We start from the raw sequence: 15,674 nt of genomic DNA, 5'->3' as shown, positions 1-15,674 counted from the left end.
ACTCTCAACCTTCTCCTGCCAATCTCTCCCTTCTCCCACCAATCTCTCAGCCTTCTCCCACCAATCTCTCTGCCTTCTCCCACCAATCTCTCTCTCCCAGCCTTCTCCCACCAATCTCTCCACCAATCTCTGCCTTCTCCCGCCAATCTCTCAGCCTTCTCCTGCCTCTCAGCCTTCTCCCACCAATCTCTCTGCCTTCTCCCACCAATCTCTCAGCCTTCTCCCACCAATCTCTCAGCCTTCTCCCACCAATCTCTCCTTCTCCCACCAATCTCTCAGCCTTCTCCCACCAATCTCTCAGCCTTCTCCCGCCAATCTCTCAGCCTTCTCCCACCAATCTCTCAGCCTTCTCCCACCAATCTCTCTGCCTTCTCCCACCAATCTCTCAGCCTTCTCCCACCAATCTCTCTGCCTTCTCCCACCAATCTCTCAGCCTTCTCCCACCAATCTCTCAGCCTTCTCCCACCAATCTCTCAGCCTTCTCCCACCAATCTCTCAGCCTTCTCCCACCAATCTCTCAGCCTTCTCCCACCAATCTCTGCCTTCTCCCACCAATCTCTCTGCCTTCTCCCACCAATCTCTCTGCCTTCTCCCACCAATCCTCTCTTCTCCACCAATCTCTCTGCCTTCTCCCACCAATCTCTCAGCCTTCTCCTGCCAATCTCTCAGCCTTCCCACCAATCTCTCCTTCTCCCACCAATCTCTCTGCCTTCTCCCACCAATCTCTCAGCCTTCTCCCACCAATCTCTCTGCCTTCTCCCACCAATCTCTCTGCCTTCTCCCACCAATCTCTGCCTTCTCCCACCAATCTCTCTGCCTTCTCCCACCAATCTCTCTGCCTTCTCCCGCCAATCTCTCAGCCTTCTCCTGCCAATCTCTCAGCCTTCTCCCACCAATCTCTCTGCCTTCTCCCACCAATCTCTCAGCCTTCTCCCACCAATCTCTCTGCCTTCTCCCACCAATCTCTCAGCCTTCTCCCACCAATCTCTCAGCCTTCTCCCACCAATCTCTCAGCCTTCTCCCACCATCTCTCAGCCTTCTCCCACCAATCTCTCAGCCTTCTCCCGCCAATCTCTCAGCCTTCTCCCACCAATCTCTCAGCCTTCTCCCACCAATCTCTCTGCCTTCTCCCACCAATCTCTCAGCCTTCTCCCACCAATCTCTGCCTTCTCCCACCAATCTCTCTGCCTTCTCCCACCAATCTCTCAGCCTTCTCCCACCAATCTCTCAGCCTTCTCCCGCCAATCTCTCAACCTTCTCCTGCCAATCTCTCAGCCTTCTCCCACCAATCTCTCAGCCTTCTCCCACCAAATCTCTCTGCCTTCTCCCACCAATCTCTCTGCCTTCTCCCACCAATCTCTCTGCCTTCTCCCACCAATCTCTCAGCCTTCTCCCACCAATCTCTCAGCCTTCTCCCACCAATCTCTCAGCCTTCTCCCACCAATCTCTCTGCCTTCTCCCACCAATCTCTCTGCCTTCTCCCACCAATCTCTCAGCCTTCTCCCACCAATCTCTCAGCCTTCTCCCACCAATCTCTCAGCCTTCTCCCACCAATCTCTCAGCCTTCTCCCACCAATCTCTCAGCCTTCTCCCACCAATCTCTCAGCCTTCTCCCACCAATCTCTCAGCCTTCTCCCACTCTCTCCTCTCCCAGCCTTCTCCCCGCCAATCTCTCAGCCTTCTCCCACCAATCTCTCAGCCTTCTCCCACCAATCTCTCTGCCTTCTCCCACCAATCTCTCAGCCTTCTCCCACCAATCTCTCAGCCTTCTCCCACCAATCTCTCAGCCTTCTCCCACCAATCTCTCAGCCTTCTCCCACCAATCTCTCTGCCTTCTCCCCCACCAATCTCTCAGCCTTCTCCCACCAATCTCTCAGCCTTCTCCCACCAATCTCTCAGCCTTCTCCCACCAATCTCTCAACCTTCTCCTGCCAATCTCTCAGCCTTCTCCCACCAATCTCTCAGCCTTCTCCCACCAATCTCTCTGCCTTCTCCCACCAATCTCTCAGCCTTCTCCCACCAATCTCTCAGCCTTCTCCCACCAATCTCTCAACCTTCTCCTGCCAATCTCTCAGCCTTCTCCCACCAATCTCTCTGCCTTCTCCCACCAATCTCTCAGCCTTCTCCCACCAATCTCTCAACCTTCTCCTGCCAATCTCTCTGCCTTCTCCCACCAATCTCTCAGCCTTCTCCCACCAATCTCTCAGCCTTCTCCCACCAATCTCTCAGCCTTCTCCCACCAATCTCTCAGCCTTCTCCTGCAAATTCATTGTGTGAATTGTTTTCCCCTTTGATTGTTTATTTTGATAAATTCCCCATTACATATGTCACCAGTAGTACATGACCTGTTAATCCCCATAACTTGGTTACATTCATTTATGTTAATGCATGTATTAATTACAATATTCTACAGTTCTCATTCTTAGATTAGAACCGTTATCCTTCACTCATGCTGCCAAACATACTCTCGTATTGGATGCAGCCTATCACAGTGCCATCCGTCTTGTCACCAAAGCCCCATATACTACCCACGACTGCGACCTGTACGCTCTCGTTGGCTGGCTGGCTCCAGGTCATCTACAAGTCTCTGCTAGGTAACGCCCTGCCTTACCTCAGCTCACTGGTCACCATAGCAGCACCCACCCGTAGCACGCGCTCCAGCAGGTATATCTCACTGGTCACCCCCAAAGCCAATTCTTCCTTTGGCTGCCTTTCCTTCCAGTTCTCTGCTGCCAACGACTGGAACAAACTGCAAAAATCACTGAAGCTGGAGACTCATATCTCCCTCACTAGCTTTAAGCACCAGCTGTCAGAGCAGCTCACAGATCACTGCACCTGTACATAGCTCATCTGTAAATAGCCCATCCAATCTACCTCATCCCTATAATGTATTTAATTATTTATCTTGCTCCTTTGCACCCCAGCATCTCTACTTGCACATTCATCTTCTGCACATCTACCATTCCAGTGTTTAATTGCTATATTGTAATTACTTCACCACCATGGCCTATTTATTGCCTTTACCTCCCTTATCCTACCTCATTTGCACATACTGTATATAGACTTTTTCAAATGTATTATTGACTGTATGTTTGTTTTTTCCATGTGTAACTCTGTGTTGCTTTTTGTGTCTAACTGCTTTGCTTTATCTTGGCCAGGTCGCAGTTGTAAATGAGAACTTGTTCTCAACTGGCCTACCTGGTTACATAAAGGTGAAATAAATAAATACAAAATATTTGCAGAGTTCACAACCTGCTACACTTGTAAGAAACAAGTTTTGATTTATTTCATAACCATCTATGAGTTTTGTCAATATTGTGTATTATATTTTGTTTGGAGTGTCTGGTTTTTCTATCTGTTAATGTTAAGGGAGCACGCACACCTGAGCACGCACACCTGAGCATGCACACCTGAGCATGCATAGAAGTCGGTCTACCTGGCCTGCTGCGCACAAATGTAGGAACGTGCCCATTTGGGGATGTTATGATTGTCTTAACTCACCATTTCCACCACGAATAAACTGAGTTTCTCAGTAATTTGTCTCTACCTCACACAAGTAAGGCAACGAAGTAAAAACAACAAACACGTTTTACACCCTTTGCAAATGGCCTAACCCAGTTGATTGATATGATACAATGTTGCACTTCACTAGCGATAGTTCAAGTCAAGATAGATAGAAGTTGAGGCAGACAGGTGGAAGTAGAGAGATTAATGCAATTGAAAGTAGCTGGATTTTCATCCTGATATTTTCTACTATTTTATTTTGTCGGATTTATGTATTTTGTTTAGTTTACAATGCGGCTGGTGCTCTTGCCTTAGTTTCATTTTTACTTTGGGATTTATTTTCTCATTTTAATTCGGATTTTTATGATTAACCAAGTCACAATGATTTTGAGAAACGAAAACGTTATTATTGAAATTATACTACTGTTACATGAAAATGCGCATATGATAATCCTAACTGGCACGCAGCTCCGTATAAATGGTAGGAAAATTGTAAGCTTCGCCAAACTTGAAACTCATGCACAGCCTACGATGTGATTTATTTGACAATCAGATGACTGGTTGTGTTCATGACACATTAAAAGGCAATACATTTTTACAGTTAAATTATATGTCTTTAATATAAAAACCCATTTAAAAAAAATGGAGGTCTCGTGAAAAAACGTGACCCCCTATGGAAATCTAACTGATTCGTTCTGGTACCGGCCCTGAATCTGGTACCGGCCCTGCTATGTCTTACATTCAATAGAGTTACATATCAGAATATGGTGCAGAGAATATAGTGATTCATTTAAATTATCATTCTATTCAATGTTATTTCTTAACGTACTTTAAATTATGAAGTGTTGTGCTAAAGTTTGTATTTTTTAAGTATTAAACGTATTTCTGAATGTAGCCTATTTATGCTTTGGAAGTTAGCTGATGAAACTAACCAGATCGCCCACCCACCTAGTTTCCATCGCTGGAAAACAGTGTCAGTGTTACTTTGTGGACTATCCTGACTAAGTAGCCTGATTTGATCTATGTAATGTAGCCTACTCACCCCAATTGCATTCGGCGAAGTCCAGTCAATTCCTTTAATTCCTTATGCTTTCCAAAGGAGCTTGACTCCCATGCGACGGCGCTCCAACGGAAACTTTGATATCTGTTGTTGTATAATGGGATAATTGGCTATAACACAGAACGAGGACACACACAGCCATGTACCTCAAGAATAAACCCAACACTAAAGAGCTTTCAGCATCTCCGGTCCTGAGGGGGAGAGAGGAGGGTGGAGTTGACGGTGTTGACCGCTCCCTCCCACAAGATCTAGAAACTCCGCCCAGCTCCCACGCATTTAGATACAGTACACTCTATGCTCCTGTAAGTCGCTCTGCTAAATGAAATACGTGTATGCACTTTGAGTTCAATACAAGCAACATATTTCAATTTTCATTTATTTCATCGACCCAGTTGATCCATGTGTTTATAATGTGATGTCAATCCCTTCAGACTATCGGTTTTGATGGCCCACCATCTATAAGAGATCCAACAGTTAAATTGCATTTAGCGCAGCTGTTATGTCAGGTTGGTCTCATAGACTAGACATAACATGGTCAACAAAAATCCGGGACACTCAAATGAGTAAAATATGTTATGTGCAAAACAGAAGGTTGCTGTGGTCCTGTATGGCTCAGTTGGTTGAATATGGCACTTGCACAGCCAGGGTTGTGGGTTTGATTTCCAGGGCAGTCCATACTTAAAATATATGCATGCATGACTATAAATCGTTTTGGATTAAAGCGTCTGCTAAATGGCATATATTATACTACTTAAGAAGGAGGATGGTTGGTTGGGGTTGCCGTGTTCGAATATCATCACCGACACCTTTACCTAATTAGCAACTTTGCAACTACTTTCTACGTTTTAGCTACTTTGCAACTACTTAGCATGTTAGCTGACCCTTACCCTAACCCACTAGCTAACTTTAGCATCAACATATTGCAAATTCGTAACATTGTATGATTTATAATTCGGGGAACATATACGAAATGGATGATGGACATCCACAACTTAATGCATACCATACCAAACGTAACATATCATAGTAATTAGATGTTTTTTTCCCCCATGATTTTTGTTTACTATATTATGTCTAACCCAGAGTCTTGGGCTCAGTTTTCCAAAAACATTTTAAGGCTAAATTCATCGTTAGAACCTTCGTAGGAGCATAGTTAAATCTCTGAACTGTTAAACAAAACCATTGTAAGTAAAGTTGTGCTTGAAAACGCTCGTTATTTACCGACTGCCTTAGACCACTTGTAGAACAGCTAAGTACTTATTTGCCCTTCCGCATCACTTTATACACCGAATATCTCCTCTAAATATATATTCAAGCTGTTTTTCTGTCTCTCTGTGGCGGCCAATACATGTAATGTTCAGCCAGTTGAGTTCTATTTGTAGGCTACACGGTCTGTAATTTTTGCCTCAATATATTTATTGATGTGTAACATGTGCACAATGGAACATATTGTAAGCTTTACAATGAATTATTCTAAGCATGGTCAGAGAGAGAGAGACAAAGAAACCATGGCTTGTACCATGGCCCATAGTTCATGAGAGAGAGGTTGGTGAGATCAACACAGAGAAGGCTGAATTCCTAAGACAACACAGGAAATTCTTGAGTACACTTTATAAGAAGAGTCACTTCGGGGGCTGGCCTGCCCTACATTAGCAGAAAAGTATTTTAATAAACCAAAGGTTAACAAATACGTTTGGGGAGACATTTTTACAGTTTTAAAAGCTAATTTCCTGCAATTCTACACATTTTTGCATTTACTTATGCCATGTTAATAGGATATCTGAGTGAGAGTGACTAACAAAATCAATGGGTGCCCTACTTCCTCCTCCATGCTTCACGGTGGGAACCACACATGCAGAGATAATCCGTTCACCTACTCTACGTCTCACAAAGACAAAAATCTCAAATTTGGACTCATCAGACCAAAGGACAGATTTCCACTTCTTCAAAGAAACCACAAGCCATGGTTTCTTTGTCCATTGCTCGTGTCTCTCCTCTGAACAGTTGATGTTGAAATGTGTCTGTTACTTGAACTCTGTGAAGCATTTATTTGGGCTGCAATTTCTGAGGCTGGTAACTCTCATGAACTTATCCTCTGCAGCAGAAGTAACTCTGAGTCTTCCTTTTACTGTGGTGGTCCACATGAGAGCCAGTTTCATCATAGCGCTTGATGGTTTTTGCAACTGCTCATGAAGAAACGTTCAAAGTTCTTGAACTGTTCCATATTGACTGACCTCATGCCTTGAAGTAATGATGGACTGTCGTTTCTCCTTGTTCATTTGAGCTGTTCTTGTCATAATATGGACTTGGTCTTTTACCAAATAGGGCTATCTTCTGTATACCCCCCCTACCTTGTCACAACACTACTGATTGGCTCAAATACATTATGAAGGAAAGAAATTCCACCTTTTTTTTTTTAACAAGGCGCACCTGTTAATTGAAATGCATTCCAGGTGACTACCTCATGAAGCTGGTTGAGAGAATGCCAAGAGTGTGCAAAGCTGTCATCAAGTCAAAGGGTGGCTACTTTGAAGAATCTCAAATATAAAATATATTTTTATTTGTTGAACACTTCTTTGGTTACTACATGATTCCATGTGTTATTTCATAGTTTTGATGTCTTCACTATTATTCTAGAATGTAGAAAATAGTAAAAAATAAAGAAAAACCCTTGAATGATTAGGTGTGTCCAAACGTTTGACTGGTACTGTACATTTACATAGGTCTACAATTTAATTAAGTCAGTGAGGTGAGTTTTATTTTTTGTAAATGTTTTTTTTGTAGCTATTTTAGCTTTTTGCTTGAGTAATTTGAGATGGAAGGGAGCTCCATGTGACAAGTGATCATGGCTCTATACAGTATAAAACTGTGCATTGCCTTGAATTCGTTTGAGATTTGGGGACTGTGAAGAGACCCCTGTTGGCATGTCTGGTGTGGTAATTATGTGTGTCAGAGCTATTTTGCGTACAGAGTGATAGTGCCATGCTTGTTATGAGGTCTGCCTGTATTTTTACTGCTTTACCATCACAAGTCAAGTTGTTCGTCCTCTCTACTCAAACACTCAGGATTTACTGGTGTTCTAAGTCAAACATTGTAAAAACACATTATGACTGATCACAGCTGTAAAGGTGTACCATACCTTCAAACACTGTGTTTATTGTACTTCAGTTCTGTTTCTCCCAGTACCTGGTTCGTGGTTCCTCCCATTGAGGGCAATTAGAATGGTTGCATCTCCTGGAGACAATGTAACGTGACTTGCTTAGGGACGTGTTGCTTTGTTCGGGGAAAAAACTAGGTAATACTTCAAAGCATTTTGTTTTATTATACGATTATTTTAACAGGGAGTCATGCTGAGACCAAGGTCTCTTTTACAGATGAACCCATCAATACACTTCAATATGCACAATACACATCAATATAAACATCAGAATTCACATTAAACCATTTATAAATATTTAATTATTTGTAAACATTTATAAACATTAAGGAAAGTGAAATGGGATACCTAGTCAGTTCCCAACTGAATGCATTCAAACTAAATGTGTCTTCCGTTTTTAACCATACCCCTCTGAAACATTATAAGCAAACCAGGACCAGAATTATAAGCAAACCAGGACCAGCTCATCTTCAAGTATTGAGAATGGATGACCCTGGAAATTGCTAACCTTGAAATATATTTGATCATTCAACAATGATGGGGTGGTTTCTCCTCAAACTCAATGGCCTCCACCTATAAGCTACATGCAGTACGGTACCTGAGATGTTCTCCTATTATTTATAGTGGTGCATTTCTCCCGCTCCTCCTATACATTAAAGTACAGATGTAGAATGTTAATTTGAGCCAGTTTGCTACAGCAGGAAAATAATCCTGCAGCAACAGGAAGTGTGAATATTCTAGTGGTGCTATATAATTGGTACTTGATCCTAAATGAAGACAGGATATCATAATGGAAGATGGATATCCACCCAGTTCCACCCATAACTTAAAATATATCTTCTTGTTTTTTTGTTTGTTTTTACCCCATTTCTCTCCCCAGTTTCGTGATAACCAATTGCAATCTAATTACAAACTTTTCTCATCATTGCAACTCCCAAACGGGCTCGGGAGAGGCGAAGGTTAAGTCATGCGTCCTCTGATACATGACCCACCAAGCCGCGCTTCTTAACACCCACCCGCTTAACCCGGAAGCCAGCCGCACCAATGTGTCGGAAGAAACACCGTCCAACTGACTACGGAAGTCAGCCTGCAAGCGCCCGGCCCACCACAAGGAGTCGCTAGAGCGCGATGAGCCAAGTAAAGCCCCCCCGGCCAAACACTCCCCTAACCCGGACGACGTTGGACCAATTGTGCGCCACCTTATGAGACTCCCGGTCAGGACCGGTTGTGAGGCCTAAACTGTACCTTTCAATGAAAGCTCTGGAAAGATTTCTCTCTCTGGGGTGAGAAACAAAAAATCACTGCAGTTCACGTATCCCTTACGAGACAGACAATTCTGAGAACTGGCAGTTCCCTTGTAATATTGGTGTTTGAGCAAGAGAAACCAGGTTTTCCCTCACCCCTGACACTTGCCCAGGATACTGTCATTACGTACTGAGAGACAGACAGTTTTTCTAACTGGAATGCAGAAAAGGGAATATGAAGAGACATGATTTGCATACACAGAGGTATTATAAGGTGATCATGTCTGAATGACTTTGGATTAAAATCCTATACTTTACAAATACTGCTATGGTGGTGATATGTTCTAATTTTAAAAATAAGAAAAAAATCATTTGTATAATATAACATATGGTACCAAATTACACACACATACACACACACACAATTATGTATTGGCAGCATGATTGCCCTGTACAGAAGGTACTCGACCTACCCAGCAAACCGAAAAAATTCCCAGAACATTAGCTAACATTACCATTAAGTTCTAGTTAGTGTTTTATCTAACATTAGGATGATAACATCCCAATAATATTTTGATAACAACCATTTTTTAAATAGGCAAGTCAGTTAAGAACAAATTCTTATTTTCAACGACAGCCTAGGAACAGTGCCTGTTCAGGGGCAGAAAGTTGTTCTGCCCCTGAACAGGCACTGTTCCTAGGCTGTCGTTGAAAATAAGAATTTGTTCTTAACTGACTTGCCTATTTAAAAAATGGTTGTTATCAAAATATTATTCTGCCCCTGTACCTTGTCAGCTCGGGGATTTGAACTTGCAACCTCCCGGTTACTAGTCCAACACTCTAACCACTAGGCTACCCTGCCACCCCAATATCATTGGAATGGTTACACCTGTAACAACCACCACGGACTATAGGTTCTTATTAGGTGACCAGGAAATATAATAATACAATGTTTTCTGGGAACCTTTTTGCAACATCAGGCAAATATTTTTTTACAAACATTGTATAGTCATCAGCACAACTGGATAGTTGTTTGTGTTATTAGAACTTTTGGGGCAACCTAATTAATTGTTCTGGGAATGTTCACAGTACCAATTTTGGTTTGCTGGGTAGGTACACACAGTTCACTTCAGTCAACTGGGTCCCAGAGGGGCTTGTACGGACAGGAGTACACACACACACACACACACACACACACACACACACACACACACACACACACACACACACACACACACACACACACACACACACACACACACACAGGCTCTCATTCCCGTTTCTCCTACTGGAGGAATGCTATGCAATGTGCATCCTCTCTGATCCCTCTAATCCCTGTGAGATTGAGCTCTATGCCTCTGCATCAGTAGCATGCCAAGGCAAGGCCACTCCAGCTGTTTGCTGTTTCACACTGGTTACGTCCCAAATGGCATCATATTCCCTATATAGTGCACTACATTTGACCAGTACCCCTAGGGCAGTATGTTGGGAATAGGTTGCCATTAGGGATGCAGTCCGTCCCTCTTTAGTGTGGTACACTTTGACACTTAGCTCCTCTCCCTTCTAGAACACTGAGATGGGTGACGAAACGAGCCATTACCCAGCAGCAACGGGATCGGTTGCATGCTTCGTGGGGCAGATGCGATGTAGAGCTCCCACACCAGCCAAGGACATAGAGATTATGACGGCTGGTTGATATGCCTGGATAACCTTTTCTACTGACCATTCTCCTCTGCAATAATACTCTAAGAATACCCTGATGATTCAGAATTTCCCTCCATTCTATTCTATGCTATTCTGTCATCAACTAGTTATGTATGTCTTTAATTCCAAACTGGAAGCCTCCAACTCTGTATGTCCCTTAGCCAATGGGTAAGAGCTGCATATGTCTGAAAACAATGGCTTATAGGCAGATGATATAGAGATCATATATAATAATCTTCATATCTTGACTGTATTTTCTGGGTTTATGGCAGCTCTTAAAGGTATCATGGTAGGAGAGAAGAGAATACACACCATAAACTAAACGAGCAGCTCATAAAATCATACAGTACATTTCCTGTCAGATGGCATTTGGTTGTTTGGGGAGATCTGGGAAATCTCTTTACCCCTCCCGATCCAACCTCTACTTAGAAGCAATAACATTATATAATAGCCCCATCTGGTCCACAGATTGATTTAAAATACTCATTGTGTGTCATGTTATATCCCTTTGCAAATGATGGGTACAGTAAATATTAAACAGGCTACACATACAAATGGGTTTTCCCAAGGCCGATCTCACTCATCTGGATATGCAGACTACAGATGGGTAACTAGTAAATTATGAGCGGTTTCACCTTGAGGTGTATGAGAGTGAAGCAGATTAGTGTGTTGTGTGAGTTCACCCAGTATTAAGGTGCATTCACGTGGATGGCTAGTCATTCAGAGGTTATGAACGGTGCAGTTGCCATCCTGCCAGCTCATTTACTCACTGAAACAATGGTAGTTTACATACACATGATATGTACAGTTCCTAATGCTCTCTTGCAATGAGTGTTGTGTGTGAGTTGCTGAGACAGCAGGGGCTGTGATGCTTTGAGGACATCTAGTGGTAATTGCAGTGATAGTGGCAAATTGAGATTCAAGTGACCACTTCATGAAAAAAGGTCTCAAACAAATGTAAATGACAGTTTTATCAACACAAATCTAGCTCTAATCTTACTGTTCAAATCAGCATTTAAAATCAGAATAAAACCTGGCTTGTCTGCAAATACATACTATACTGCTTGACCTTGGAGAGAAAATGGCCAAAGGATTACTATAAACATAATCATTTCTTAGATAGGATAATGGATTAGTTTGAGCCATACAGTTGATTGGAAAATACAAAAGGAATAGAATCAAATAGAAAAGCTAAATTCTATTACCAATTTTCTTAGAACCAGAAATGCATCCTCTGCCTTACACACACAGGCACGCACGCACAACATCCCTGGAGAAAGTGTCAGGGGTTAAGTGTCTTGCTCAAGAGCACAACAGCTGTGGATGGTACCTGCGATCAGTGACCAACAGCCAGCCCTCTGTCGCTAGTCCTACATTTCAATAGTATTTCTGATGATGCAGATATAGCTACAGTAGCCCAAACCAGACACAAAAGAAAATCTGTCTTCTGCATCCACATATAGTGAATGTCTAGCTGCCTGGTATGCGCCAAAATCTAACCTCAAGGTGGCGCTATATGAAAGCAAAACTGCTCAGTCTGGCAAAGCAACGTTTCAGGAACCTGCACAACCTGAAACAATAAGACAGTTTTAAGACGCCCTAGCACCTTTTTTTTATTGGTCAGTTTGCTTTTTCAGTAGTTCTATAACCCGCGTGGTTGGCTTAATTTGTCTTTACTCACCCGAAGTCAGCTGTCAACAACGTTTTTGGACAAAACCGAATGATACTTACTAGCTTTGAGTTGAACTGGAAGAAGCAACTGGAGTCTCTGAATTCTCAGCCAAAACCGAAATAAATGTAATGTTTAGTGCCCCTTTTCTACATTTATTGTTTTTGACCAAACATAACATCACACTGGAGAGGATTACAAAAAAAAAAACGGCATTATTTGCTTGTGCCAATGAAGGATTCGCTCTATCAACAGAGGAACACACACATTCATTGAGGAGGGGACACTTTGCTATATTGTTCAGGCTAGCCAGCTAGCGGTGTGTTTTTGTGTTAGCTCCTCAGGCTATATGGCTACGAATTTTGAACCCATACATGGCCTCTCCGAAGATGAAGTAAGTGAATATCTCATATCTCGATGTGTATGTAGTGTTTTAGTAAGATATCTGTATTGGCGAACTGACGATGTCCAAGCTAGCTAGCTAACGTTTACAATGTGTCGTTCCGCTCCAAAGGAAATGTTAGCCATCTTTAGTAGCTAGTGGAGGCCAGTTGCTCAGCTGTTATGATAGCTAGCTAGCTAGTTTCCTCGACAATACTTATTCCAATTTGAGGTATGTACGTAACGTTAGTTGTATAAGAGGAACTAGATAAAGATACAAAAACCATTTGAGTAGCCCTGCACTGTGCTAACGTTACGCTTTCTTACTCACAATCAATGTTTTCCCCCCTACAGAAACCTATACAGTCACTGTACATGGGTTTTTAAGTTGCAGCCGACGGTTAAACATAATTTGACGAAGATAAACATTAGCTAGCTAGTTATGGCAATTTGTTTGTGTTTTTTTACTACAAGCTAGTTAACGTTAGTAACAATCAGTACTGTTAGCTACAATGTCAGTCAATCAGTGTAACTTCTAATTTGAAATCCAATTTAAACAACAACAAAAATAATATCTTAACTAATAACCTTATAGTATAACCTTATTTAAACAACAACAAAAATAATATCTTAACTATAACCTTATAAATGTGTGTATCAATTTAATGTTTTTATTTCTCGCTCATATGAAATATTTAAGGTCCTTATGCTTCCAAAACCGTGTTCATGTTCAGACTGAGCTCTTGACAAAGCTCTGTACAGAAGACGCCTTCGTCCAATGACTCTCATGTGTGATGTAATGGAATTGAGTCATGATTTAAGGGCTGAATCTGTCTGTCTTCAATGACCATTATAAAGGACATTATGTTGACCATTATTTGTTTGACAAGTGATTTCACTCCCAAGTAGATTCCAATGGCAGTAACTTAACACGTCTTGTGTGTGAGTGTAACCTAGGATACATGCCCTTGATTTCCACATTACACTCTCATGAAGTTGGACACCAATTAAACATTGAGGATGTAGTTAAAATGATCTGGCCTCATACTGTAATTAAAATACCTCTGCACTAAATGGTTTCCAGAGGCAGCACGTTTGGGACGACCCAGTTTTAAACGGCTAAAACAACAACTCTTTGTTTCAATCTGCCTACTATTCTCGTAACATTCCTTTGGAGATGAAGAGCAGAGGACGTGTGGGTTCCTTCACTGCCTTTCCCTGTGTAAGCAATGCCAAAGTTGTGGGCGAATACTTTCTCTATGCATGAAAGTTGAGTGTTTAGGGCTTATAGGCATCTCATTAATAATATTCTATGCACAATAAGGCTATAGGTCGCAGTTGCTGCTAATAATGTAATTCATTATTTCTGTGCATCGAAACAGTAAGTGGTGTGACTGACTGTCAGAATTCAGAACCCTGGTACCAGGGAGACTCTTAAGTATTCGGAGTCATGACAGTCTTCAGGAAAAGGTGGGCATAATTATTAATTGCTCACATAGGGCTACTTGGAACAGCTGGGTAAGCCGCCTGGGCTGTTACAAGCTTATTGTCCCCCACATTCCCATTCCCACCCCCACCCATTGCGAGCACTTATCATAATTAGTGACATGGTTTGTTTTTAGCTATTATGTATACGACGGTGTAAACATTAGCTCACAGAGAGTGTCATTGATTTTGTTTAGCCGTTAGGCATCACAACTTGCATTGTAGTTAAAAAAAAAAACCTGAGACGGCAAAGTGTATGGGAGACGGCTGGCTGGCAGGCTGGCTGGGGTGGTAGGAAGGTTGGCAGGCAGACTGGCTGGGGTGGTAGGCTGGGATGGCAGGCAGGTTGGCTGGGGTGGCTCCCTTCCTTCCTTCCTTTCTGAAGAGGCTCATGCTACAGCGCTGGGGGGTGATTTTGGTTTTTCACTTCCAAAATCGCTACAGAAAAGGATTCGGGCTGACTAGAAACACAGTCATGCATTAGGCCTATTTGTTTATCAAATTAAGTTACATTTACCTGTAGTTAAAAATAAAATAAAAACTCTAACCAGGTAAGTTAATAGAGAATAAGAACATTAATGTTGAACGACAACTTGAGTAGGTAATCTAATGGTTGACATAGCTAATGTAATGAATGATTGTATTAAACCAGGCTGGTCATTTTGAAAGGTGAGGATGAAAATTGTTGACTAGGCCTAACTCTTACAACAACAGAAATAGTTCCTGTCCTGGGGCATTTAGGTACTCCTAGAATAGAGGGAGAAGCCCTCCAGCTCTGACACTACTCCAACAATAACCTAACATCACCTGATCAACGTCAGCAAGGCAAAGGAGCTGATCGTGGACTACAGGAAATGGAGGGGCAGGCACACCCCCAACGACATCGATGGGGCTGTAGTGGAGCGGGTCGACACAACCTAAGGAATTAACATGGTCCCCACACACAACTGTGGGGCATGACAGCGCCTCTTCCTCGGGGCTGAAAAGATTTGGCATGGACCCTCAGATCCTCAAAAAGTTATACAGCTGCACCATCGAGAGCATCTTGACTGGCTGCATCACCGCTTGGTACAGCAACTGAAAGGCACCCGACAACAAGGCACTACAGAGGTTGGCGATTACGGCCCAGTACATCACTGGGGCCGACCTCACTGCCATCCAGGACCTCTATAGCTGGCGGGGTCAGAGGAAGGCCCCAAAAAAGGTCAGACTTCAGCCACCCGAGTCATAGACTGTTCTCTCTGCTACAACCAGGCAAGTGGTACCAGTGCACAAAGTCTGGAACCAACAGGACCCTGAACAGGTTCAACCCCCAAGCCATAAGACTGCTAAATAGCTAATCAAATTTATACCCGGACGACAAACCTTTTTTTAGTTTTGTCATTATGGGGTATTGTGTGTAGATTAATGAGGAAAAATATTTTAGAATAAGGCAGTAACGTAACAAAATGTGTCAAAAAAAAATAGGTG

General features: G+C 42.6%; 2 protein-coding genes across 4 annotated transcripts in view; one reads left to right on the top strand and one right to left on the bottom strand.

The window, feature by feature from the left end:
- prlra (prolactin receptor a) overlaps positions 1-4,746 on the bottom strand; it is a 29,542-nt gene extending 24,796 nt beyond the window's left edge. The window contains exon 1 of the mRNA XM_042326489.1: positions 4,547-4,746. The gene's annotated coding sequence lies outside the window, so the exon portion shown is untranslated. The remainder of the gene's footprint in view (positions 1-4,546) is intronic.
- Positions 4,747-12,207: 7,461 nt separating this feature from the next.
- The window catches only part of nedd4l (NEDD4 like E3 ubiquitin protein ligase), a 112,654-nt gene continuing 109,187 nt past the window's right edge, over positions 12,208-15,674 (top strand). For all 3 annotated transcript variants that reach the window (XM_042326486.1, XM_042326485.1, XM_042326484.1), the window contains exon 1: positions 12,208-12,732. In XM_042326486.1, coding sequence (XP_042182420.1) covers positions 12,688-12,732 — 45 coding nt within the window. In that variant the 5' untranslated portion in view covers positions 12,208-12,687. The remainder of the gene's footprint in view (positions 12,733-15,674) is intronic.

The sequence above is a fragment of the Oncorhynchus tshawytscha genome, linkage group LG09 (genome assembly GCF_018296145.1).
Source record: "Oncorhynchus tshawytscha isolate Ot180627B linkage group LG09, Otsh_v2.0, whole genome shotgun sequence".
NCBI classification, from domain to species: domain Eukaryota; kingdom Metazoa; phylum Chordata; class Actinopteri; order Salmoniformes; family Salmonidae; genus Oncorhynchus; species Oncorhynchus tshawytscha.
The sequence above is the reverse complement of the archived record's forward strand: the minus strand, read 5'-3'. Positions and strand labels throughout refer to the sequence as shown.